This window comes from Nerophis lumbriciformis, linkage group LG13, assembly GCF_033978685.3.
Source record: "Nerophis lumbriciformis linkage group LG13, RoL_Nlum_v2.1, whole genome shotgun sequence".
Taxonomy (NCBI): Eukaryota; Metazoa; Chordata; class Actinopteri; order Syngnathiformes; family Syngnathidae; genus Nerophis; species Nerophis lumbriciformis.
The window spans coordinates 21,601,758-21,627,107 of record NC_084560.2 but is presented as its reverse complement, the minus strand read 5'-3'; the positions used below and the strand labels follow the sequence as shown (position 1 = coordinate 21,627,107).

The following is a 25,350-nucleotide window of genomic DNA, read 5'->3' as shown; positions in this document are numbered from 1 at the left end:
TTAGGTTTTTGCAGTTAATGAAATAAAAAATAAAAATGTGTCATTGTTTTTTTATTACGCTTCAAATTGGGCAAAAGTATCTAATCAGCTTTTGGGGTTTTGCAGTTGGAGGCTCACTATAATCCAAACTAATTATACACCAAATATTTTTGTTACAGTTTTTTTCATTCACACATTGTTTTTTTTAAGCCTTCAAGGAACTTACATGTGCAAAGATGCGTGAGATGGCACAAAATTTAGTACCTGAGGTCCCAGATTTTGTCCAACGAGTACCACAAGAACTTAGTATGTACAAAATAATGTAAATAGAAAAGGATATAAGTAGAGTAAGCTCTGAAATAGCAATATATGATAAATAGAAATAGAATACATAGAAAAATGTAATAGAATGATCATGTTTTTAGAGTTTAGCACCTCTCTGTGTGCAATTTTTACTGAATGCTTCTCTATATATGTATATAGGAAATATTTAATATTTAAACAACACATTCAGGACATTCGTTCTCAGGACTGAACTGTGCATTTACCTCCTTTTGCACTATTTTTCTTTTCTTTCCTTCCTATGTTTTGCATATTTGTAGACTGTCGCACTGATACTGGAGTTACTTTTAATCTAATTGTACCTGTGTATAGTGACAATAAAAGGCATTCTATTCTATTTAATGTGTAGTGCAAATACAAAGTAAAACAATAACAGCAAACCAAAGCAAATACAATCTGAGTGCAGCACAGTTAATACAAATGTGCAAGTGTAATACTTGCTATGATTGCACATTGTAAATGTCTTAGCTTGTTAAAGGGGTCTGACCTGCTGACATAAAATGTTGATCTGTGAATGCGTCTTCCCTCAGTGCAAAAGGAGAAGGGTTACACCAGCCTGCAAGACGAAGCTGTGAAGATCTTCAACTCTCTGCAAGAGATGGAGGCGGTGTCAGACCCGGTGCCGATCATCCAGGGAATCCTGCAGACCTGCCAAGACCTGAGGCCGCTGAGAGACGAGGTCTACTGTCAGCTAATCAAACAAACCAATCACGTCTCTTACCCTAACAGCCCCGCCAACCGCGCCCACTGGCACCTTCTGACTTGCATGAGCTGCACCTTCCTGCCCAGCCGCGGCATCCTGCGCTACCTCAAGTTTCACCTCAAACGGTAAAACACACATCTTCAAGTCATAAAAGAAGCAAATCCCTCAAAGACACCTCCATTTTACCAATATGTCTTGTAGGATCAAGGAGCTATTCCCCGGCACGGAGATTGAAATGTTTGCTCATTTCATCTCCGAGTCTCTCAAGAAAACCAAAACCAGAGAGTTTGTTCCCTCCCAAGAGGAAATAATAGCACTGCTTACACGACAGGAAATGACCACAACAGTCTACTGTCACGGAGGAGGCTCCTGTAAGATCTCCATTAACTCACACACCACTGCTGGAGAGGTACAAGCACCTTCAGTTAGTAAAATCAATAATGCAAGGACATTCATTTTTTGATTGACACGCTTATTTTGGGTCAAGGTGGTGGAGAAGCTGATAAGAGGTTTGGCCATGGAGGATAGCAGGAACATGTTTGCTCTTTTCGAGCACAACAACACTATTGACAGAGCTGTGGAGAGCAGGGTGCTCGTGGCCGACGTTCTGGCTAAATTTGAAAGGTGAGAGAACTTATTTATTTATTTATGATTTTTTTTTTAAAACAAAATAAACACAAACTGTTTGTGTTAAAGCCTGAGAGGGAGGCATGAAAAATACGTTGTTTGTCTTCATTGTCAAAGGGCCAAAATCATGCATCTATAACCGTCCCACTTTTCAGTACTTTTGTTTTGGGTGCTGTTGTGGTGGGTGGAGCTTGATACAACACTGCCTGTTGATTGGTCGACAGAATTGTCCTAGTTCTTTTATGTTAAAAAACAGAATGACAAAATCATTCAGTGGATTGCAACAAAATGATAATATGCATCTATGCTTATTGTTTCAATGGTCCCCATTAGGAAAAAAATACTTTTCTTACCTATTGGTACCTGTTTTTGTGTACCGTATTTTACGGACCATAGGGTGCACCGGATTAAAGGTGCACTGCCGATAAATGGTCTATTTTCTTTCTTTTTTTTCATATATACAGCGCACCGAATAATAGGGCGCATTAAAGGGGTCATTTTTTTTTTTTCTAAGTTGAAAACACTTCATAACATTACATAACATGTAATGGTGGTTCTTTGGTCAAAATGTTGCATAGATGATGTTTTACAGATCATCTTCAAGCCGCTTTCTGACAGTCGCTTCCGGATGCGCCGTTTTATGGGCGGTCTTATTTACGTGGCTCACCTTCGGCAGCGTCTTCTCCCCGTCGTCTTTGTTGTAGCGTGCAAGGACGGGAGTGGAAGAAGTGTCAAAATCTGGAGCTAACTGTTTTAATGACATTCAGACTTTACTTCAATCAATAACGGAGCAGCATCTCCTCATCCGGAAACAATAACACCAGAAATGTGTCCCGTGAAAAACTGTCCGACCGTAACTCTCTAATAACTAAAGTTCCTTGGATGAATAATGTAAACTCACTACACCGGTATGTTTTAGCGCTTTCATGGCGAATTTACTGACAGATATAAGTGGGGATGATGTTCGAAACCGATTCTCCCGGTTGTTCGATAAGAAAAGAACCGATTTCATGGACTCAAATCCCTTTTGGAGAACCGGTTCCCATTATCGAGGCCACTATAGTAAAGAAAAAGAGTTGGTTCTTTATTCGAATCCCTGGGAACGAATCCCAAATGGGCAATGTTATGCCCATTTGATTGTAGACTCTTACTGACACCTTGTGGCGATATGAAAATACTACGCGTCAATAGTTTGGGCACTTCTGGGTTGACGACGTCAGTTATGTTCATGAGACAATTGAGAAGTAGACAAGTTGTGTTAGCTCTTACAAGCCTTGGAAAAGATAAGTCTGTAAGTAAACTGTTTAACTTGTTTATGTAACTCAATATTAAGGTGGAAAGTGGTTACATTTGATAGTAAGATGTTTATTGAAAAATGATTTTTGTGCACTGTTTCAATGGATGTTTTGAGGACTTAAAATGACTGCCAGTCGTGTATTTCCACCATCGAAATAGTTTCAACACTCAGAAGTATTTGTTTGATGATAGTACTGTATATTTGTGTGAAGCTAATATTTACATATTGTGTATTACATTTCAGTATGTTAATTGAATCACATAGCTTATACATTTGTCATTGTGTGTATTTCAGTTTAAAAAAAAAAAAAACATTCCAATGCAAGACAAAAGTAAATATGCGAATATTGCGAAACAAAACGCCAGATAATATGTATTACCTTATACACACACCAAAATAATACTTGTGTGTTTAATGCGCCGACAATCCATCAAGCGGTGCAGCTTCATAGCTTACCAAAGTCGTACTAAAACATTTTGATGGAATTTTTGAGCGCCGTGTGTAATGTTCTATATTTTCAATGGAACATATAAAATGTTGGTGTTTTTTACTTGAGTGATATTGCCATCATACATCTTACCATGTATCTCTTATGTTTGACTGCCATCTATTAGTCACACTTATCATTACACCATGTACCAAATAAAATTGCATTGAGGTCGGTGAGCAAAACCAGAATTATTCTGAAAATTAGGCGCACTGTCGAGTTTTGAGGGGGAAAAAGGATTTTAAGTGTGCCTTATAGTCCGGAAAAAACGGTATTTGGGATCTGCATAAGTCAAGAAAATTTGAAATTGCGGAGATATTTATAAAACAATCTTGCTTTTTTTCATACTTCCGCCAAATGATGAGTTTGGAATTTACCTATGGTGTGACGTTTTTCTCTGGTGTGATGTCAGGGAATTATTCGTATGTTACATTATTACCCAAAGAGCTTTGTGCGGGTTCACCATTGTAGTCCGACATTGTAGTCAATGAGCATCCTCCGCCATTCCTAATACAAAGTAGCGTATGGTTCTAACTTCATCTGTCAGTAGACCCGCTGTGGAAGTTCTAAAACTACAACAAAGAAGGGATTAAGTAAATAAATCAAACAAGGTACCGTTAATAAATAATATGATACAGTTTAAGAAACAGTTCAAACTCAAAGTGTTTACAAAGTACCAAGAAGAAAAACTTCAGATAGACATTCTGAATTCATTGATAATCTTATTCATATCAGTATATAAAATACAACTTACTTTATTATTTATATATTTATTTTTTCGAATGTTATTATTTATGGAGTATATTGTGAACAAATTGAGAACAAGATGTGAACAAAAGTGTTAGCAATTGCTATGTAAAGGAAAAGGGGTAGGATTAAAGGGGAACATTATCACAATTTCAGAAGGGTTAAAACCATTAAAAATCAGTTCCCAATGGCTTATTTTATTTTTCGAAGTTTTTTTCAGAATTTTACCCATCACGCAATATCCCTAAAAGTGCCTGATTTTAACCATCTTTATATACACCCGTCCATTTTCCTGTGACGTCACGCGGTGATGCCAATACAAACAAACAGCAAGGTATAGCGACATTAGCTCGGATTTCAGCGGTTTAACGCTGTCTGATAAGATAATTACTAACAACTATGAACTAGGTTTACAGCATATGAAATACATTTGGCAACAACATGCACTTTGAGAGTGCAGACAGCCCATTTCAGGCGCGCTAAGAACATATATTTTTCCACGATTTCAGCACTCAGGTTAACCATACCTAAATAGACACAAAATACTGCATTACACAAGACTACCCGAATGTACTCGAATGATTGAAAAAAATAAATGTTTTTAAGCTAAATTATTGGTAAACACAGTTTATGTATATTAATTTACATAAAACCGCGAGTAATGAATAACGGTTTCATCAATGAATATATTCTGTAGACATACCCTCATCCACTCTCTTTTCCTGAAAGCTGATCTGTCCAGTTTTGGAGTTGATGTCAGCAGGCCAGGGAAGCTAGGGTCGATATTCTTCTCTTGATCATCTTCGGTGGCATAAGGGACGGTGTGAGCCAAGACATCCAGGGGGTTTAGCTCGCTCGTCTGCGGGAACAAACTGCCGCCATTGCTTGCCGTGCTACCGAGGTCCTTTGTCCCTCCGGCAGATTCAATGGGGGTCTGGCGGCAGATTTCTTTGACTTTATCGTTGGAAATGCATCTGCTTTGAGTGTCACAGGATATCCACACATTCTTGCCATCTCTGTCGTAGCATAGCTTTCGTCGGTAAAGTGTGCGGAACAAACGACTGACCATTTCGTCGCCTTTCCCCACACCCTCGTATTTTGCACAAATTTTGTCCAATTTCTTGCCACTTTCGCATCTTTGGGCCACTAGTGCAACTTGAATCCGTCCCTGTTCGTGTTGTTACACCCTCCGACAACACACCGACGAAAGTGAGAAAATGGCGGATTGCTTCCCGATGTGACGTCACAACGCTCCGAGAGCGAATAATAGAAAGACGTTTAATTCGCCAAAATTCACCCATTTAGAGTTCGGAAATCGGTTAAAAAAAAATATGGTCTTTTTTCTGCAACATCAAGGTATATATTGACGCTTACATAGGTCTGGTGATAATGTTCCCCTTTAAATAAGCTCTGCTTCTTCCTCCTCCTTTTCGAACATGTTGAATAGAGAAACTGGAAATTGCGATGTATCATGTTGCAATTGTATGCATGTTCCAAATAAACTCAAACCTTAAACCATAAAATAAAAAGAAGACTAATAAATCCAATGCAAGTTATATTTTAATTTATTCTCTGTAAAAATGACTATAGATTTTACGGTTAAAAAAAACAACAACTGGTAGCTCAGTTTTACGGTGAAAAACATTGGTACCCTTTTTCCATGTATAGTAACATGCTGTAAAAAACCATACATTTTACCGTAAAATTCTGGTAAATGAGCTGCCAGTATTTTACCGTAAAAATGACGGCGTACATAAAAAAAAATTATAATAATCAAATGCATCGACAATTGTGTAATAATATCATGAGGCAAACCCTTATACAAAATAATATATTATCTATTGTTACAAGCGGCCTTCTGAGGTCAGCCATTAACTGGGATGTGGCCGTCAATGAAAGGGAGGTTGGTAAAAAATGCTAAAAGTGGAGCAGTCACTCTAAAATGCAAGAATGCATAATAGTGTACCAATTTATCAACAAATTATTTCTTCTTTCAAGTGGGAGTGGGCACAGTAATCCATCAAGTATTGATCAGTGATGTAAATTGTTGGAAGTGCACTACTTAGCTGCAGCCAGCAGAGGCGCTGCTGCATCTGCCTTAACTACTTTGTTGAGCTACATCAGTGGTGTCAAAGTCAAGGCCCACGGGCCAGATCCGGCCTGCAAATGAATTATCCATGGCCCCCGGGATGATTTTTTTTTAAATTTTTTGCAAATATATTTTATTGAATTTTACAGTTAAAATCACATTTGACAATCATACTTTGCTCACTCAGACCCTTCATACATGCACACATCCACACTCACATGCACGCTTGAGAGGAGAGGTGCACTTGGGCTTTAACAACTCAAGGTTTTACAGTTTAGACATTATTAGAAAAAAGTACCCAGATATTGTATATATCCATCCATCCTGCACTGGCTCAGGATCAGCAGACGATCCAGACCATAGCAAGATGGATGAATATTCCTCTGCATCAAGGATCCTCAGGAAGTGATCACTAGATCACCTCCCAGGGACCTCTCCACCGTACACACTTAAAAAAAGACTAAGAAAGTTACATGTTCGTGGCTTGATCAGATGAAAAAATAAATAAATAAATAAAAAAGGCACAAAAAAACATGACAAAACCATATCAAAAGTGACACAAAAAAGCAATAGTAGTGTGGGAACAATACAAAAAAATAACAACAATTTTTAAAAAAAAGGAATAAAACTACGAAAAATCAATCAATCAATCAATCAATCAATGTTTATTTATATAGCCCTAAATCACAAAAGTCTCAAAGGAGATACGACAATTTTTTAAAATGTCTATAAGTTATGATTCAATATATGTCTGTAAAGGCTTCCAGGTTAGTTGCCATTTATTAATATTTGTAGAGTTTATAAATCTTATTTTTTCAATATTTTTTTTCTTATCTTAATAGTATTAGAACCGGCCCGCAGGCCACGGCCGCCTGCTGCTGTTTTACACGCACCAATACTCCATCAGTGTTGGCGCTAGGGATTTTCAAAATGGGGTCCCCAGGGACCTCATCAAGTCACAAAAATGGGGTCCCACAGTACATTTTTGAGGTCCCACTTTTTTGTAAGCGTTTTGAAAACAAATGATAAATGTATGCATTATCCTGTTATATCTCACATTCTATATTGTGTTTTGGAAAAAGGTTGTCATAATAAAATAATAATACAATAATAATACCAAAGAAAACATATTTTTATGCATATGTACATTTATTCAGTTATAAACATTCATTCACTTTCTTCTTTCCTTCATGCATCTAAACTTTTTATTGTAATATTTTCAGAATGTGTTTGTTCTATTTTTGGCAAAAGTAAGACAAAGAAAACAATCTGATTAAATGCCATGATTGTCCGGCCCGCGTGCGCACAGATTTTCCTCCATGTGGCCTCTGAGCTCAAATAGAATAGAATAGAATAGAGATTTATTTGTCATTATTACAGTGAACAGGTTCAAAGAACAACAAAATTGGAGCAGATCCCCTAAGGTGCATACACAATAATTTAGTCATATGAATAGTAAAAAAAAGATAAACAAGAAGATATGTATCTATATATGTATATATCCACACACATGCATATATCCATACATATGCATATATACTGTATACATATACAACATTATTGCACCTTATAGTCCGAAAAAATAAAAATACATGAAGACACGTTGTGCTCACTCAGGCCTGTTTAATGCTACAATGGCTCTTGGGTAAAAAACTGTTTTTTAGTCTATTTGTGCCCGCCCTATAGCGTCTGCCCGAGGGTAGCCGTTCTAAAATGAGTTGGACACCCCTGAGCGACATCTTCCATGCAGCAATATTCTGCTCAATACAACACTGCCATGGAACGAGGAGTTCAGATCATTTAGAGAAATGTTCTTCCATCTTGTTGAAAATGTTTATTTTTGGCAATGATGTCATGGCACTGCCCCCAATTAGACGTTAAATCACAGCCACTTATGGAATGTGGGGATTACTATGATACATTATATTGCCAAAAGTATTTGGCCACCCATCCAAATGATGAGAATCAGGTGTTTTAATCACTTGGCCCGGCCACAGGTGTATAAAATCAAGCACTTAGGCATGGAGACTGTTTCTACAAACATTTGTGAAAGAATGGGCCGCTCTCAGTGATTTCCAGCGTGGAACTGTCATAGGATTCCATCTGTGCAACAAATCCAGTCGTGAAATTTCCTCGCTCCTAAATATTCCAAAGTCAACTGTCGGCTTTATTAATAAGAAAATGGAAGAGTTTGGGAACAACAGCAACTCAGCCACCAAGTGGTAGGCCACGTAAACTGAATAAACGGAATTATGGTTTGGGGTTGTTTTTTTTCATGAGTTGGGCTTGGCCTCTTAGTTCCAGTGAAAGGAACTTTGAATGCTCCAGGATACCAAAACATTTTGGACAATTCCATGCTCCCAACATTGTGGGGACAGTTTGGAGCGGGCCCCTTCCTCTTCCAACATGACTGTGCACCAGTACACAAAGCAAAGTCCATAAAGACATGGATGTAGATAAACTTGACTGGCCTGCACAGAGTCCTGACCTGAACCCGATAGAACACCTTTGGGATGAATTAGAACGGAGACTGAGAGCCAGGCCTTCTCGATCAACATCAGTGTGTGACCTCCCCAATGCGCTTCTGGAAGAATCGTGGAAAATTCCTATTAACACACTCCGCAACCTTGTGGACAGCCTTCCCAGAAGAGTTGAAGCTGTAATAGCTGCAAAAGGTGGACCGACATCATATTGAACCCTATGGGTTAGGAATGGGATGGCACTTCAAGTTCATATGTGAGTCAAGGCAGGTGGACACATACTTTTGGCAATATAGTGTATGTGATGATTTGTTATTCAGCCTTATAGTCTCACATTGTCTGAGGCTGATCAGTTTTGTAGTGAAGTATTCTTATGAATTTTTTATTTTTTTACTTTTTCGCAATGTGGCCAGACTGGCTGGCAGCGTGGAAGCTGAAGACGAGGGCCAGTGGAGACTTTACTTCAAACTCTACTGCTTCCTGGACGTGGAAAGCATGCCAAAGGAGGGGGTGGAGTTTGCCTTCATGTTTGAGCAGGTGTGTTTAACTTGTATATCTCCAGTTGGAATTTGAATGACATCACAACCCCTGTCCTGTTCCTTCAGGCCCACGAGAGTTTAACCAGAGGACACTTTCCCGCCCGTGAGGAGACGCTGCAGCACCTGGCCGCTTTGCGCCTGCAGTTCCTGCACGGGGACAAAACGCGGGCCGCCTGGGGCCTGGACAGCGTCTACCCCGTGGGCCGCCTGCGCAGCCGCATCTTGCAGTACACCAAAGTGGGCGGGGCCTCGGGGTCGGGTCAGACTTTGGAGCGACGCAGGACCAGCTTCCTGGACGGAACTCTGCGGCGGGGCTTGAAGACGGGCTCTCTGAAAAAGCAGCGCATGGAGGAGGAGCAGATGCTGGAGATGTGGATCAAAGAGGAGATGTCTGCCACCAGGGCCAGCATTGTGGAGAAATGGTCCCGCGTCCAAGGTCTGGTCCAACACCAGGCTATGCTCAAGTACATGACTATCATCAAGGAGTGGCCTGGGTATGGATCCACACTGTTTGACGTTGAGGTAAACGGGCACTCACTGACCTACTTTTTGATATGATGCAGCTACAATATTAGATTAAATCTCACAGGGACTGTGAATATAGAGAAAATGAAAACAAATAAAAAGTTGGTGCTCTCTCTATTAGTGATGTGCCCATCGATCCGCCACCGGGAAGTATCAGTCGATTTTCGTGAAAAAGTATCCGAACGCCATTGCCGAATATTTCCTTTTAATGATGATCCCTCTCACTATTTTTAGTCCCCCAGCAGCTAATGATGTGTCTCCATTAGTGTTGTCCCGATATCAATATTTTGGTACCGGCACCAAAATTATTTCGATACTTTTCGGTACTTTTTGATAATTTTCTAAGTAAAGGGGACCACAAAAAATTGCATTATTGGCTTTATTTTAACAACAAATCTTAGGGTACATTGAACATATGTTTATTATTGCAAGTTTGTCCTTAAATAACATAGTGAACATACTAGACAACTTGTCTTTTATTAGTAAGTAAACAAACAAAGGCTCCTAATTTAGCTACTGACATATGCAGTAACATATTGTGTCATTTATCTACCTATTATTTTGTCAAAATTATTAAGGACAAGTGGTAGAAAATGAATTACCGGTATTAATCCACTTGTTCACTTACTGTTAATATCTGCTTACTTTCTCTTCTAACATGTTCTATCTACACTTCTGTTAAAATGTAATAATCATTTATTCTTCTGTTGTTAGTTTTGGATGATACCACAAATTCAGGTATCAATCCGATACCAAGTAGGCACAGGATCATACATTGGTCATATTCAGGGAAGCCCAGACTTTCCTCTCCCCAGCCACTTCGTCCAGCTCCTCCCGGGGGATCCCGAGGCGTTCCCAGGCCAGCCGGGAGACATAGTCTTCCCAACGTGTCCTGGGTCTTCCCCGTGGCCTCCTACCGGTTGGACGTGCCCTAAACACCTCCCGAGGGAGGCGTTCTGGTGCTATCCTGACCAGATGCCCGAACCACCTCATCTGGCTCCTCTCGATGTGGAGGAGCAGTGGCTTTACTTTGACCTCCCCCCGGATGACAGAGCTTCTCACCCTATCTCTAAGGGAGAGCCCCGCCACCCGGCGGAGGAAACTCATTTCGGCCGCTTGTACCCATGATCTTGTCTTTTCGGTCATAACCCAAAGCTCATGACCATAGGTGAGGATGGGAACGTAGATCGACCGGTAAATTGAGAGCTTTGCCTTTCGGCTCAGCTCCTTCTTCACCACAACGGATCGATACAGCGTCCGCATTACTGAAGATGCCGCACCGATCCGCCTGTCGATCTCACGATCCACTTTTCCCTCACTCGTGAACAAGACTCCTAGGTACTTGAACTCCTCCACTTGGGGCAGGGAGTTCAAGTAACTGAAACTTGATTGATTAAAACTTTTATTAGTAGATTGCACAGTACAGCACATATTCCGTACAATTGACCACGAATAAGTTTTTCAACTTGTTTAAGTCGGGGTCCACGTTAATCAATTCATGGTAAAAGGGACTGAATGTCCTCCGTTTGTTAAACTGCACAGCCGCCGCTAATGTCGGGTCAGAAGGCTTCCGGCAGAATTCATACAGCGCTGGCAACAAGCTAGCTGAATTCTGATTGGATAAAAGCTCTAACTTAAAAACAGCAACACTGGAGCATAATATGACATGAAGAGAATATGATGAATACTTTTGTATATTTACGGAAAGTTAATTAAAGATAAAATGAACTTTTAGTAATTAATGATTTATGTTAGGCCGGGGGTCGGCAACCCGCGGCTCTAGAGCCGCATGCAGCTCTTTAGCGCCGCCCTAGTGACTCTCTGGAGCTTTTTCAAAAATGTATGAAAAATGGAAAAAGATGAGGGGAAAAAATATATATATTTTTTGTGTTAATATGGTTTCTGTAGAAGGAAAAACATGACACAAACCTCCCTAATAGTTATGAAGTGTTTGAAGGGATGGTGTTTCTGGGATTAAAGTCCTCACCTTTTCTCCTCCAAACATATTGCTGGGTATTGTGGTCAAACAGATCCATTTTTGTTTCATCTGAGCACGGAACTTTCCTCCAGAAGGTCTTATCTTTGTCCATGTGATGTCAGATGAAACAGAAATTGAGCTTTTAATGCTAGACATAGGGAGACCCGAAAATAATACTTTACAGTAATCCAGACGAGTCGTACTTGATACCTTTTTCTGTGGAAAACCGACTTTTGGATGGCCTCTGATTGCTGAAAAGAGTTCTCATCTTGCATGGTTTGGATGTTTGTGTCTTCCCAGTGCAAAGAAGGCGGCTTCCCTCATGACCTTTGGTTGAGCGTGAGTGCGGAAAACGTGTCGGTGTACAAGAGAGGAGAGCCCAAGCCCCTGGAGACCTTCCCTTATGAACACATCATATTCTTTGGAGCGCCCCAGCCCTGCACCTACAAGATCACTGTGGACGAGAGGGAGATGTTCTTTGAAACACCGCAGGTGAGCCGCTCGTCTTCTACCGTGTCGACCATAGACATCTTATAAGTAGACGCACGCGAGAAATTCGGCCGCCATCTTGAAGTGGTGATGAGGAGACGGCGAGCAGCCTAAACTGACAGTTGACAGCTAGAAAACAAAGATGGTGTTCAGCGTTTTCCTGCTCAAATGAGCAGACTGTTGAAAATAGAATCGGGGGATTACTTTTCACAAGTAAGATTTAACATTAACGTACTATTGGTTGTATTTTGTGAAAAGAATATTACCACAGAGTTGAGAAAAAGCAAAGATCTTCAATAGTACTGAAATCGTATCCGCTAGGAAACAAAAGTATGACCATAATAGAATTGCTTGTCAATGAAATTAATTCAATTTAAAATTTTCAGCCCCACCTAAAACAAAATTCCCCAGCCGCCACTGATTATGATGCATTCTCATTTTAGGCAAAGTATAAGACAATACTTTCTTAACAGTGCAATTGTAAGCAGGAATAAGTCTTCAAGTAACAATATTCAAATACTAACATTGTTGGGTAAGACAGAATTTGGTTTTATTCTGAATCCAGTGAAACAAATTGGTGGTTTTAGCTGATATAAAGACTTTCAGGTGTTTATATATGTTTATGTTGGCAGATGCTTTTATTTAAAGCGACATACATAAAAAATACATATAAAACAATCACTGTAAACATTCAATCAATCAATCAATCAATGTTTATTTATATAGCCCTAAATCACAAGTGTCTCAAAGGGCTGCACAAGCCACGACGACATCCTCGGTTCAGAGCCCACATAAGGGCAAGGAAAAACTCACAACCCAATTGGATGTCAATGTGAATGACTATGAGAAACCTTGGAGAGGACCGCAGATGTGGGTGACCCCCCCCCCCCCCCCCCCCCCCTAGGGGAGACCGGATGCAATGGACGTCGATTGGGTCTAGCATAATATTGTGAGAGTCCAGTCCATAGTGGATCTAACATAATAGTGAGAGTCCAGTCCATAGTGGGGCCAGCAGGAGACCATCCCGAGCGGAGACGGGTCAGCAGCGCAGAGATGTTCCCAACCGATGCACAGGCGAGCGGTCCACCCCGGGTCCCGACTCTGGACAGCCAGCACTTCATCCAGGGCTACCGGACCTGTGCCCCCCCTCCACAAGGGAGCGGGTGGCAGAGGAGAAAAGAAACGGCAGATCAACTGGTCTAAAAAGGGGGTCTATTTAAAGGCTAGAGTATACAAATGAGTTTTAAGATGTGACTTAAATGCTTCTACTGAGGTAGCATCTCTAACTGTTACCGGGAGGGCATTCCATAGTACTGGAGCCCGAATAGAAAACGCTCTATAGCCCGCAGACTTTTTTTGGGCTCTGGGAATTACTAATAAGCCGTTCTTTGAACGCAGATTTCTTGCCGGGACATAACATTATCATTTAAGGGAAGAATGTAATCCAAAATATCAATACAAAGTGTCAAGACAGAATAAACTCAGTCTTTAGGTCCCTAAGATATATGGATATCTAATGTATTCATACATTGTTTATTTAGGATATACGCATGTATATATAACCTAATCATATTGTTTCTTCAACTTAAAAATTACTGACCGTTTTTTTCCCCCTTCTCTGGGATTATATTCCCAGTTTTGATCTCGGATGTCTGGTCACTTATAGCGTATAAGTATATTCTGTTACTGTTAAGCAAGCTATGAATAATAAAAGACGCCAAAACATGTGTCCTTTATCATAGCTACACGTATGACAAAAAAACGTGTGGAAATCAGTGGTATTCAGTGAGGTAAAATGAATTAAATGCGCTGACAGTTCATTGCTCCTGCCAAATGAACTGCACTGAGTGGAGCGGATCACCATTCCAAGATGGCGGCCCCGCATCTCGTCAGCGCCAGTAGGCAGTAGCGGTCGATGCTGCTTACCCTTATAAGTAGGGATGTCCGATAATGGCTTTTTGCCGATATTCCGATATTGTCCAACTCTTTAATTACCGATACCGATATCAACCGATATATACAGTCGTGGAATTAACACATTATTATGCCTAATTTGGACAACCAGGTATGGTGAAGATAAGGTACTTTTAAAAAACAATTATAAAATAAAATAAGATAAATAAATTAAAAACATTTTCTTGAATAAAAAAGAAAAGAAAACAATATAAAAACAGTTACATAGAAACTAGTAATTAATGAAAATGAGTAAAATTAACTGTTAAAGGTTAGTACTATTAGTGGACCAGCAGCACGCACAATCATGTGTGCTTACGGACTGTATCCCTTGCAGACTGTATTGATATATATTGATATATAATGTAGGAACCAGAATATTAATAACAGAAAGAAACAACCCTTTGTGTGAATGAGTGTAAATGGGGGAGGGAGGTTTTTTGGGTTGGTGCACTAATTGTAAGTGTATCTTGTGTTTTTTATGTTGATTTAATAAATAAAATAAATAAATAAAAAACGATACCGATAATAAAAAAAACGATAATTTCCGATATTACATTTTAACGCATTTATCGGCCGATAATATCGGCCATCTCTACTTATAAGATGTCTATGGTTGACTGGTTCTACGTGTCCGTGTGCAGGTTGGAGAGATCACCAAGATCATGAAAGCCTACATCAACATGATCGTGAAGAAGCGATGCAGCGTGAAGTCGGTGTCCAGCTATGGGAGCAACTGGATAAGGTGATTGTCAGCGCAGAGAACAAACATTCTTTCTGCCATTATAGTGATAACCATCTTCTTTTATGAGTTAAAAAGCACCATTTTCACATCAGTAAGCATCCATCCATCCATTTTCTACCGCTTGTAAGGCCAAGTCAATTCAGCTCATGTTTTAGTGTCTTTTTTTTTTTCTTTTTTTTTTTTTTCTTTTTTTTTTTTAACGAATGTTTCCCAAATAAGAGATTTGCTCAGGTTAATGTGTATGTAACTGTAAACAAGCTTGCCTTACTAAGCTATGTCGGACTAATATTTTGGCTCTTTTGTGCAGATGTGGCCTTTAAAGAGAAGTCGTGAGTTAGTATCCAAAAAGAAAGTGCAGCTAACATGATTATTTGTGTTAAAAAGTGATGCTGTCAATAACCACTGCACACTAATCACAGACCTTAGTGTTTCTAGAAAGAACAAAAGTAGCTTCCACCTTTTGTGTATTATTAAGTGTATATATGCCATGTTGCCGGATTTGAGGGTGGGGGGTATTTATTTATTTGCAGAAGTTCATTTTGCTGCCGTTAAGTTGATTTGTGCACATAATTCACAAAAAGCTACTCAATTGTGTGCCTTGTAGTCAAGCAATCGTCCACATTAAAAAAAAAAAATTGTGAGGTGGGTTGCCCCCCCAAACCAAACCATATCAAAGCTCGCATGCCATTTCTGATCATTTTTCAAACATATCGGTCTTAGTAGCGTATTTTCCGAACTATAAGCCGCACCGGTTTACAAGCCCACTAAATTTAAAAATGAAATTTCTTTTTTTTTTTCTTTTTTTTTTCTTTTTTTATTTTTTTTATTTCAGGCAATGACAAAGAAGTACAAGTTGACAAAACATAATAATATAACTTAATATAGTGCATTATTGTCCAGTTTTGCCTGAAATTCATAAAATTCCGGACGATAAGCCGCATGTGCATACCGGTACGTTGTGAAATGAGATATTTACATAAAAAGATTGTGTAGCTATTTATTTACATACCCTAATTGTTTTCAAACGGTGCCTGTAGCACGGCAGTAAAACGGCTGATTGAGCAAAACAGAAAAGTCACTGATGTCTTTATTCATCTTTTATGAGATGAATGAGATGTTCTCCTTTTTTAATAAGGTTCAAGATGTTTAAAATGATTATTCTTCCTTGTACTATGTAAACACTTTGAGTTTGAACAGTTTAAGTGAATCATTTTAGTACATTGTTCGATTTTTTTTTTTTTTTTTTGCTTAATCCACCCCATAATTTAGCCGCGAGTGAAGAAAAATCCATAGATTAGCCGCACCTGTGTATAAACCGCAGGGTTCAAGGCTTGGGAAAAAAGTGGCGGCTTATAGTCCGAAAATACGGTATTGACCTCACCTGGCTTCCATTATGGTATTTGCGTGGACCTGGTCAGCTGCCGGCGGCCACACCAGAATCTTGATTGCCATTGACCACGACTGTATCGCCAGATTTCTGATTGTTTTCAAGTCAAGGAAAGAAAATCATCAGAAAATGTTTTCTATTGAAATTTAAAGATGCTTTAATAAATTATTGTATTTCAAAAGCTGATTTGTGTGTTTTTAATTGCTGTTTCACTTATTCACATACCCTAATTGTCAGTCTTTTCCATCTTACATACTTATCCAAAGTTGATTTATTTCAGTTTTTACCTAAAAAAATAAATAATAATCCTGCACATACAGACAATCTGAAAACTTGTTTTTTGAATTGTTTGCAGATTTTTTTAAATACTAAAAGCAGTGATCATAATAGTGACCTAGGATTGCTACAAAACCCAAAACCAGTGAAGTTGGCATGTTGTGTAAATGGTAAATAAAAAGAGAATACAATGATTTGCAAATACTTTTCAACTTATATTCAATTGAATAGACTGCAAAGACAAGATATTTAATGTTCCAACTGAGAAACTTCTTCTTCTTTTTTTTAAATAATCATTGACTTAGAATTTAATGGCAGCAACACATTGCAAAAAAGTTGGCACAGGGGCATTTTTACCACTGTGTTACATGGCCTTTCCTTTTAACAACACTCAGTAAACATTTGGGAATTGAGGAGATCTATTTTTGAAGCTTTTCAGGTGGAATTCTTTCCCATTCTTGCTTGATGTACAGCTTAAGTTGTTCAACAGTCCGGGGTCTCCGTTGTGGTATTTTAGGCTTCATAATGCACCACACATTTTCAATGGGAGACAGGTCTGGACTACAGGCAGGCCAGTCTAGTACCCGCACTCTTTTACTATGAAGCCACGCTGTTTTAACACGTGGCTTGGTATTGTCTTGCTGAAATAAGCAGGGGCGTCCATGATAACGTTGCTCGGATGGCAACATATGTTGCTCCAAAACCTGTATGTACCTTTCAGCATTAATGGTGCCTTCACAGATGTGTAAGTTACCCATGTCTTGGGCACTAATACACCCCCATACCATCACAGATGCTGACTTTTGAACTTTGCACCTAGAACAGTCCGGATGGTTCTTTTCCTCTTTGGTCCGGAGGACACGACGTCCACAGTCTCCAAAAACAATTTGAAATGTGGACTCGTCAGACCACAGAACACTTTTCCACTTTGCATCAGTCCATCTTAGATGAGCTCGGGCCCAGCGAAGCCAGCGGAGTTTCTGGGTGTTGTTGATAAATGGCTTTCGCTTTGCATAGTAGAGTTTTAACTAGCACTTACAGATTTTGCGATGAACTGTAGTTACTGACAGTGGTTTTCTGAAATGTTCCTGAACCCATGTGGTGATATCCTTTACACACTGATGTTGGTTTTTGATGCAGCACTGCCTTAGGGATCGAAGGTCACGCACGGCCTTGCCACTTACGTGCAGTGATTTCTCCAGATTCTCTGAACCTTTTGATGATATTACAGACCATAGATGGTGAAATCCCTAAATTCCTTGCAATAGCTGGTTGAGAAATGTTGTTCTTAAACAATTTGCTCAGGCATTTGTTGACAAAGTGGTGACCCTCGCCCCATCCCTGTTTGTGAATGACTGAGCATTTCATGGAAGCTGCTTTTATACCCAATCATGGCGCCCACCTGTTCCCAATTAGCCTGTTCACCTGTGGGATGTTCCAAATAAGTGTTTGATGAGCATTCCTCAACTTTCTCAGTCTTTTTTGCTACTTGTGCCATTTTTTTTTGCAACATGTTGCAGGCATCATATTCCAAATGAGCTAATATTTGCAAAAAATAACAAAGTTTACCAGTTGGAACATTAAGTATCTTGTCTTTGCAGTCTATTCAATTGAATATAGGTTGAAAAGGATTTGCAAATCATTGTATTCTGTTTTTATTTACCATTTACACAACGTGCCAACTTCACTGGTTTTGGGTTTTGTAAATAAACATTGACTCAAACTCTGTTTGGCACCCGGGCTTCACTTAGAGGTAACTGAGGAACACCAGACAATTGTAAAAACAAAAATGGGTGACGTGTCAATAAGAAATCAGTACAATTGAATGAACCAAAAATTTGCTATCAGAGAATTTTAATGACAATTTTCTTTGATGAACTGATGTTTAACTCAATTTATACGCCACAAGCCAGTAACTTGCAAGTACAAGCCACACAGTATTGAGTGGTAGTTTAGCACGGGGACTTACAGGTGACCCCAGTCAAGATGAGACCCGGTTGCTAAAAAACTTTACTTTTGAATAAAATGTTGTGCTTTATGTTCACGCCCACATTTTACTTTGTGAAGTGGAAGTTTACAAGTGGACCCAGGGTCGAGCCTGACCTGGGGCTTGACCTGCAGCCCCCTCCTCACCCGCGCTGGACACTGGAAATGAAAGCAGCAGGTCTCCTCACACTACAGGTGACACGCAGACCGTGGTTGATGAAAACCCTCCTCTGAAGTGTTTTCCTACAGAGTGGGCATAATGGGGCCAACATTAGAAGATTAATCCTTAAAGGGGAACTGCACTTTTTTGGGGTAAATTTGCCACAATCGTTCACAATCATTATGAACGACATGACGACAGATGTTAATTTTACTTTGTGTATTGTAAATATTACATACATTGGATCAACAGTATGCTTACAATGAAGGCTATGGAAGCCGTTCATTCTGCCTATAGAGCCCCTAAAAACATCCAAACACCTCCTTCACGGTTTTATATACATGATGTAAGTATATATGTAATGTAGTAACATTCATAATAACATGTAATATATACATGATGTAAGTATATATGTAGTATCTAGTAACATTCATAATAACATGTAACATATACATGATGTAAGTATATATGTAAGGTAGTAACATTCATAATAACATGTAATATATACATGATGTAAGTATATATGTATTGTAGTAACATTCATAATAACATGCAATATATACATGATGTAAGTATATATGTATTGTAGTAACATTCATAATAACATGTAATATATACATGATGTAAGTATGTATGTCATGTAGTAACATTCATAATAACATGTAATATATGCATGCTGTAAGTATATATGTTATGTAGTAACATTCATAATAACATGTAATATATACATGATGTAAGTATATATGTAGTATCTAGTAACATTCATAATAACATGTAACATATACATGATGTAAGTATATATGTAAGGTAGTAACATTCATAATAACATGTAATATATACATGATGTAAGTATATATGTATTGTAGTAACATTCATAATAAAATGTAATATATACATGATGGAAGTATGTATGTAATGTAGTAACATTCATAATAACATGTAATATATACATAATGTAAGTATGTATGTCATGTAGTAACATTCATAATAACATGTAATATATACATGATGTAAGTATATATGTAAGGTAGTAACATTCATAATAACATGTCATATATACATGATGTAAGTATATATGTCATGTAGTAACATTCATAATAACATGTAATATACACATGATGTAAGTATGTATGTAGTATCTAGTAACATTCATAATAACATGTAATATATACATGATGTAAGTATATATGTAATGTAGTAACATTCATAATAACATGTAATGTATACATGATGTAAGTATGTATGTAGTATTTAGTAACATTCATAATAACATGTAATATATACATGATGTAAGTATATATGTCATGTAGTAACATTCATAATAACATGTAATATATACTGTACATGATGTAAGTATATATGTAATGTAGTAACATTCATAATATGTAATATATACATGATGTAAGTATATATGTCATGTAGTAACATTCATAATAACATGTAATATATACATGATGTAAGTATGTATGTCATGTAGTAACATTCATAATAACATGTAATATATGCATACTGTAAGTATATATGTTATGTAGTAACATTCATAATAACATGTAATATATACATGATGTAAGTATATATGTAGTATCTAGTAACATTCATAATGACATGTAACATATACATGATGTAAGTATATATGTAATGTAGTAACATTCATAATAACATGTAATATATGCATGATGTAAGTATATATGTAATGTAGTAACATTCATAATAACATGTAATATATACATGATGTAAGTATGTATGTCACGTAGTAACATTCATAATAACATGTAATATATGCATGCTGTAAGTATATATGTTATGTAGTAACATTCATAATAACATGTAATATATACATGATGTGAGTATATATGTAGTATCTAGTAACATTCATAATAACATGTAACATATACATGATGTAAGTATATATGTAAGGTAGTAACATTCATAATAACATGTAATATATACATGATGTAAGTATATATGTATTGTAGTAACATTCATAATAACATGTAATATATACATGATGTAAGTATGTATGTAATGTAGTAACATTCATAATAACATGTAATATATACATGATGTAAGTATATATGTAATGTAGTAACATTCATAATAACATGTAGGGCTGCAACAACTAATCGATTAAATCGATTAAAATCGATTATAAAAATAGTTGGCGATTAATTTAGTCATCAATTCGTTGGATCTATGCTATGCGCATGCGCAGAGGCATTCTGTTTTTGTTTTTTTTTTAATTTTATATATATATATTTTTTTAAACCTTTATTTATAAACTGCAACATGTACAAAGAGCTGAGAAACAATCATCAAAATAAGTATGGTGCCAGTATGCAGTTTTTTCCCCCCAATAAAATACTGGAAAGGATAGAAATTTAGTTTGTGTCTTTTATCCGATTACTAATGGATTAATCGAAGTAATAATCGACAGATTAATCGATTATCAAATTAATCGTTAGTTGCAGCCCTAATAACATGTAATATATACATGATATGAGTATATATGTAGTATCTAGTAACATTCATAATAACATGTAATATATACATGATGTAAGTATACAGGTAAAAGCCAGTAAATTAGAATATTTTGAAAAACTTGATTTATTTCAGTAATTGCATTCAAAAGGTGTAACTTGTACATTATATTTATTCATTGCACACAGACTGATGCATTCAAATGTTTATTTCATTTAATTTTGATGATTTGAAGTGGCAACAAATGAAAATCCAAAATTCCGTGTGTCACAAAATTAGAATATTACTTAAGGCTAATACAAAAAAGGGATTTTTAGAAATGTTGGCCAACTGAAAAGTATGAAAATGAAAAATATGAGCATGTACAATACTCAATACTTGGTTGGAGCTCCTTTTGCCTCAATTACTGCGTTAATGCGGCGTGGCATGGAGTCGATGAGTTTCTGGCACTGCTCAGGTGTTATGAGAGCCCAGGTTGCTCTGATAGTGGCCTTCAACTCTTCTGCGTTTTTGGGTCTGGCATTCTGCATCTTCCTTTTCACAATACCCCACAGATTTTCTATGGGGCTAAGGTCAGGGGAGTTGGCGGGCCAATTTAGAACAGAAATACCATGGTCCGTAAACCAGGCACGGGTAGATTTTGCGCTGTGTGCAGGCGCCAAGTCCTGTTGGAACTTGAAATCTCCATCTCCATAGAGCAGGTCAGCAGCAGGAAGCATGAAGTGCTCTAAAACTTGCTGGTAGACGGCTGCGTTGACCCTGGATCTCAGGAAACAGAGTGGACCGACACCAGCAGATGACATGGCACCCCAAACCATCACTGATGGTGGAAACTTTACACTAGACTTCAGGCAACGTGGATCCTGTGCCTCTCCTGTCTTCCTCCAGACTCTGGGACCTCGATTTCCAAAGGAAATGCAAAATTTGCATGGTTGGGTGATGGTTTGGGGTGCCATGTCATCTGCTGGTGTCGGTCCACTCTGTTTCCTGAGATCCAGGGTCAACGCAGCCGTCTACCAGCAAGTTTTAGAGCACTTCATGCTTCCTGCTGCTGACCTGCTCTATGGAGATGGAGATTTCAAGTTCCAACAGGACTTGGCGCCTGCACACAGCGCAAAATCTACCCGTGCCTGGTTTACGGACCATGGTATTTCTGTTCTAAATTGGCCCGCCAACTCCCCTGACCTTAGCCCCATAGAAAATCTGTGGGGTATTGTGAAAAGGAAGATGCAGAATGCCAGACCCAAAAACGCAGAAGAGTTGAAGGCCACTATCAGAGCAACCTGGGCTCTCATAACACCTGAGCAGTGCCAGAAACTCATCGACTCCATGCCACGCCGCATTAACGCAGTAATTGAGGCAAAAGGAGCTCCAACCAAGTATTGAGTATTGTACATGCTCATATTTTTCATTTTCATACTTTTCAGTTGGCCAACATTTCTAAAAATCCCTTTTTTGTATTAGCCTTACACAATATTCTAATTTTGTGACACACGGAATTTTGGATTTTCATTTGTTGCCACTTCAAATCATCAAAATTAAATGAAATAAACATTTGAATGCATCAGTCTGTGTGCAATGAATAAATATAATGTACAAGTTACACCTTTTGAATGCAATTACTGACATAAATCAAGTTTTTCAAAATATTCTAATTTACTGGCTTTTACCTGTATATGTCATGTAGCAACAGGCACATTTATAATAACATTCAGTATGGTCCGTATACCTTCCGTTCATTCTATTTCCAATTCTAAAACGCAAATCAAAAAAACAAAATTAGGGCTGTTTTTCGATTTTTATTATATATGGCAGATTTTAAAACAAACAAAAAAGGGTTGATTTTCATTCAAATATTGCCATAAAATAGGATTTTGTGCTGTTTTCCTTTTATAGATTTTTTGGTTTTCCAGATAAACACAAAAATCGAATATATGTTCATCCAAAATGCAAAAATGCGTGTTTATCTGTGTGATGACAAATTGAACCGGAAGCCGTATTTTAGCTTTTCCTTTGCGCTTAGCGTGTTTTTAGCATAACGGTAACATCTTTGTTCAGCGGGAGTCCTTTTGTCGTTTTACAAAAGTCTCATTAAATAGGTTATCCAACTTTTGTTTCAGAAATGAAAATAGCCACTGCGACACACTATTGTTAATTTCTAATTTTTTTAGTGGTTTTTATTAATGTTTTTAATGATGATATCAATGAGTTTTTTTTTAATCAGTGCTATTTTGAAATTGTTACTAATATTGATGCTGTTGTCGATAATGTTAATTTTTGTTTCACTACATTTGGATTTGTGTGTCCTCAATTGCTCTCAATTGCTCTGTTTATTGTTCTTCTTAATGTTGCTTGGACGGGTTTGGTTTTGGAATTGGATTGCATTGTTGTGTATTGTTTTGTTGATTGATTGATAAATTCATTAAAAAAAAAAAAAAAAGAAAAAAAAAAGTAAAAAAAGAAATGAAAATAGAAAAAATGGCCGAAAATAAATTGTATTTAAGAATTTGAAATAAGATGAACAGAAGGTACACGGAACAAATTAAAAAAAATTATAATTTTAAGCATACATGGCGCATTAACTTAAAAAAACGCATCACTACATTCGCTTTTTTTTTTAAACTCCATCACTGATTATTATTCTCTGCAGACTTTATTAAGGGGGTCAACAAACACAACAAAACATCACTTACTGTACAATGTCTGCCGTCATTAGGATAACCATTGCTGGGATGTTTATATATTCCCATTTAGATGAAAAATATCTCATAATCCTCACAAAGAAAAGGGTAGTGGAACTAAAAGTTTATATATATATATATATATATATATATATATATATATATATATATATATATATATATATATATATATATATATATATATATAAAGGTTTATTTGAAATAGGGACAGATACAGAAACATAGATATCTGAAACAGTTATCCAATGTATGCATCATAGTGTTTGTAGCCAAAGCTAATTTACAACACTTGTCCCTATCAACAACAACACAGATCTAACATCATTAAAATTGGAAAATAAAAAGAATGAGGCAGAGGAGTCGATTATAATGATAATAGTAATAATACAGACAAAAGTGCAATCTAGATAAAAGCCAATAATAATAACACAGACAACGTGCAAACTAGATAAGAACTAATGAGTAAAAACTAAACATGGGAACACGATTGTTGCTCAACTAGCCACAATTGTGTTTGTTTTTTGAAAGTGACAAGTGCAGGTATACATTTCAAAGTGTCAGGTCGAGAGTTCCATAGTTCTGTGTCATTCTCAGCATTTCCAGGTCTAAATTGGCTGTCAAAGTGTATTACCTTGTCGGAATACGTCCTCAGCCTTCTTCTATCCAGGTCTAGAATAAAGTTTGAGGAAGCAGCTGATCAGTCGATCATGTCAACACTGGCACACGAGCTCATGATCATGGTGCCGCTATAAATAGTTTGTCTGCGTTAGCTAACTAATACTTGGTTAATTTTCAAGTCACAAAATGTAAATGGAGTATTGTTGGCGCTTTTTGGATGTTTTTTTTAATGGGTTTTGTGGGCGGAATAGACGACTTTCCAATTGTTTCGCTGTAAGCAGACTTGTATTTACTTTAATTACGAGTTACAATGCATTAGTTAGTTTAGTTTAGTCTTTATTTGACGGGACAATGCACAGAAACATTAAGCTCAAAGACAGATATGTTCTGTACCAGATTATAGCTAAATAGCTAATTTCCATCTGCAGTCCCTGGCTACCTAAATTAAAGGAATACAAAAATCATGCAATAAAATTATGACAATAAAATCATACACAAGTATTAAGAAAAAAGTCATAAAATGCCCTTTCATGGACACATACTTTATATACAATACAACCACACCTCATTTACATCATCACACAAAGACAATACATGCTCTTGTTCACATCTGTCATCATTTGTAAAAACAACCATGATTTTAACAGACACACCTCACAATGTACAACAAAAATGCTCTCATGGATAAATATAATACACATTAAGTTGACATGTCAAACAAGGCGCCTGTCATGTCTGTATTATCATGTTTTCTTTTAAGTCA

The 25,350-nt window shown here is 37.5% G+C and overlaps 1 protein-coding gene across 1 annotated transcript in view; it reads left to right on the top strand.

The window, feature by feature from the left end:
• myo10l3 (myosin X, like 3) overlaps positions 1-16,553 on the top strand; it is a 209,304-nt gene extending 192,751 nt beyond the window's left edge. Inside the window, exons 35-41 of the mRNA XM_061971515.2 lie at positions 852-1,149; positions 1,226-1,433; positions 1,512-1,648; positions 9,165-9,288; positions 9,357-9,812; positions 12,094-12,285; positions 14,880-16,553. Coding sequence (XP_061827499.1) covers positions 852-1,149; positions 1,226-1,433; positions 1,512-1,648; positions 9,165-9,288; positions 9,357-9,812; positions 12,094-12,285; positions 14,880-14,984 — 1,520 coding nt within the window. The 3' untranslated portion in view covers positions 14,985-16,553. The remainder of the gene's footprint in view (positions 1-851; positions 1,150-1,225; positions 1,434-1,511; positions 1,649-9,164; positions 9,289-9,356; positions 9,813-12,093; positions 12,286-14,879) is intronic.
• The last annotated feature ends 8,797 nt before the right edge of the window (positions 16,554-25,350 follow it).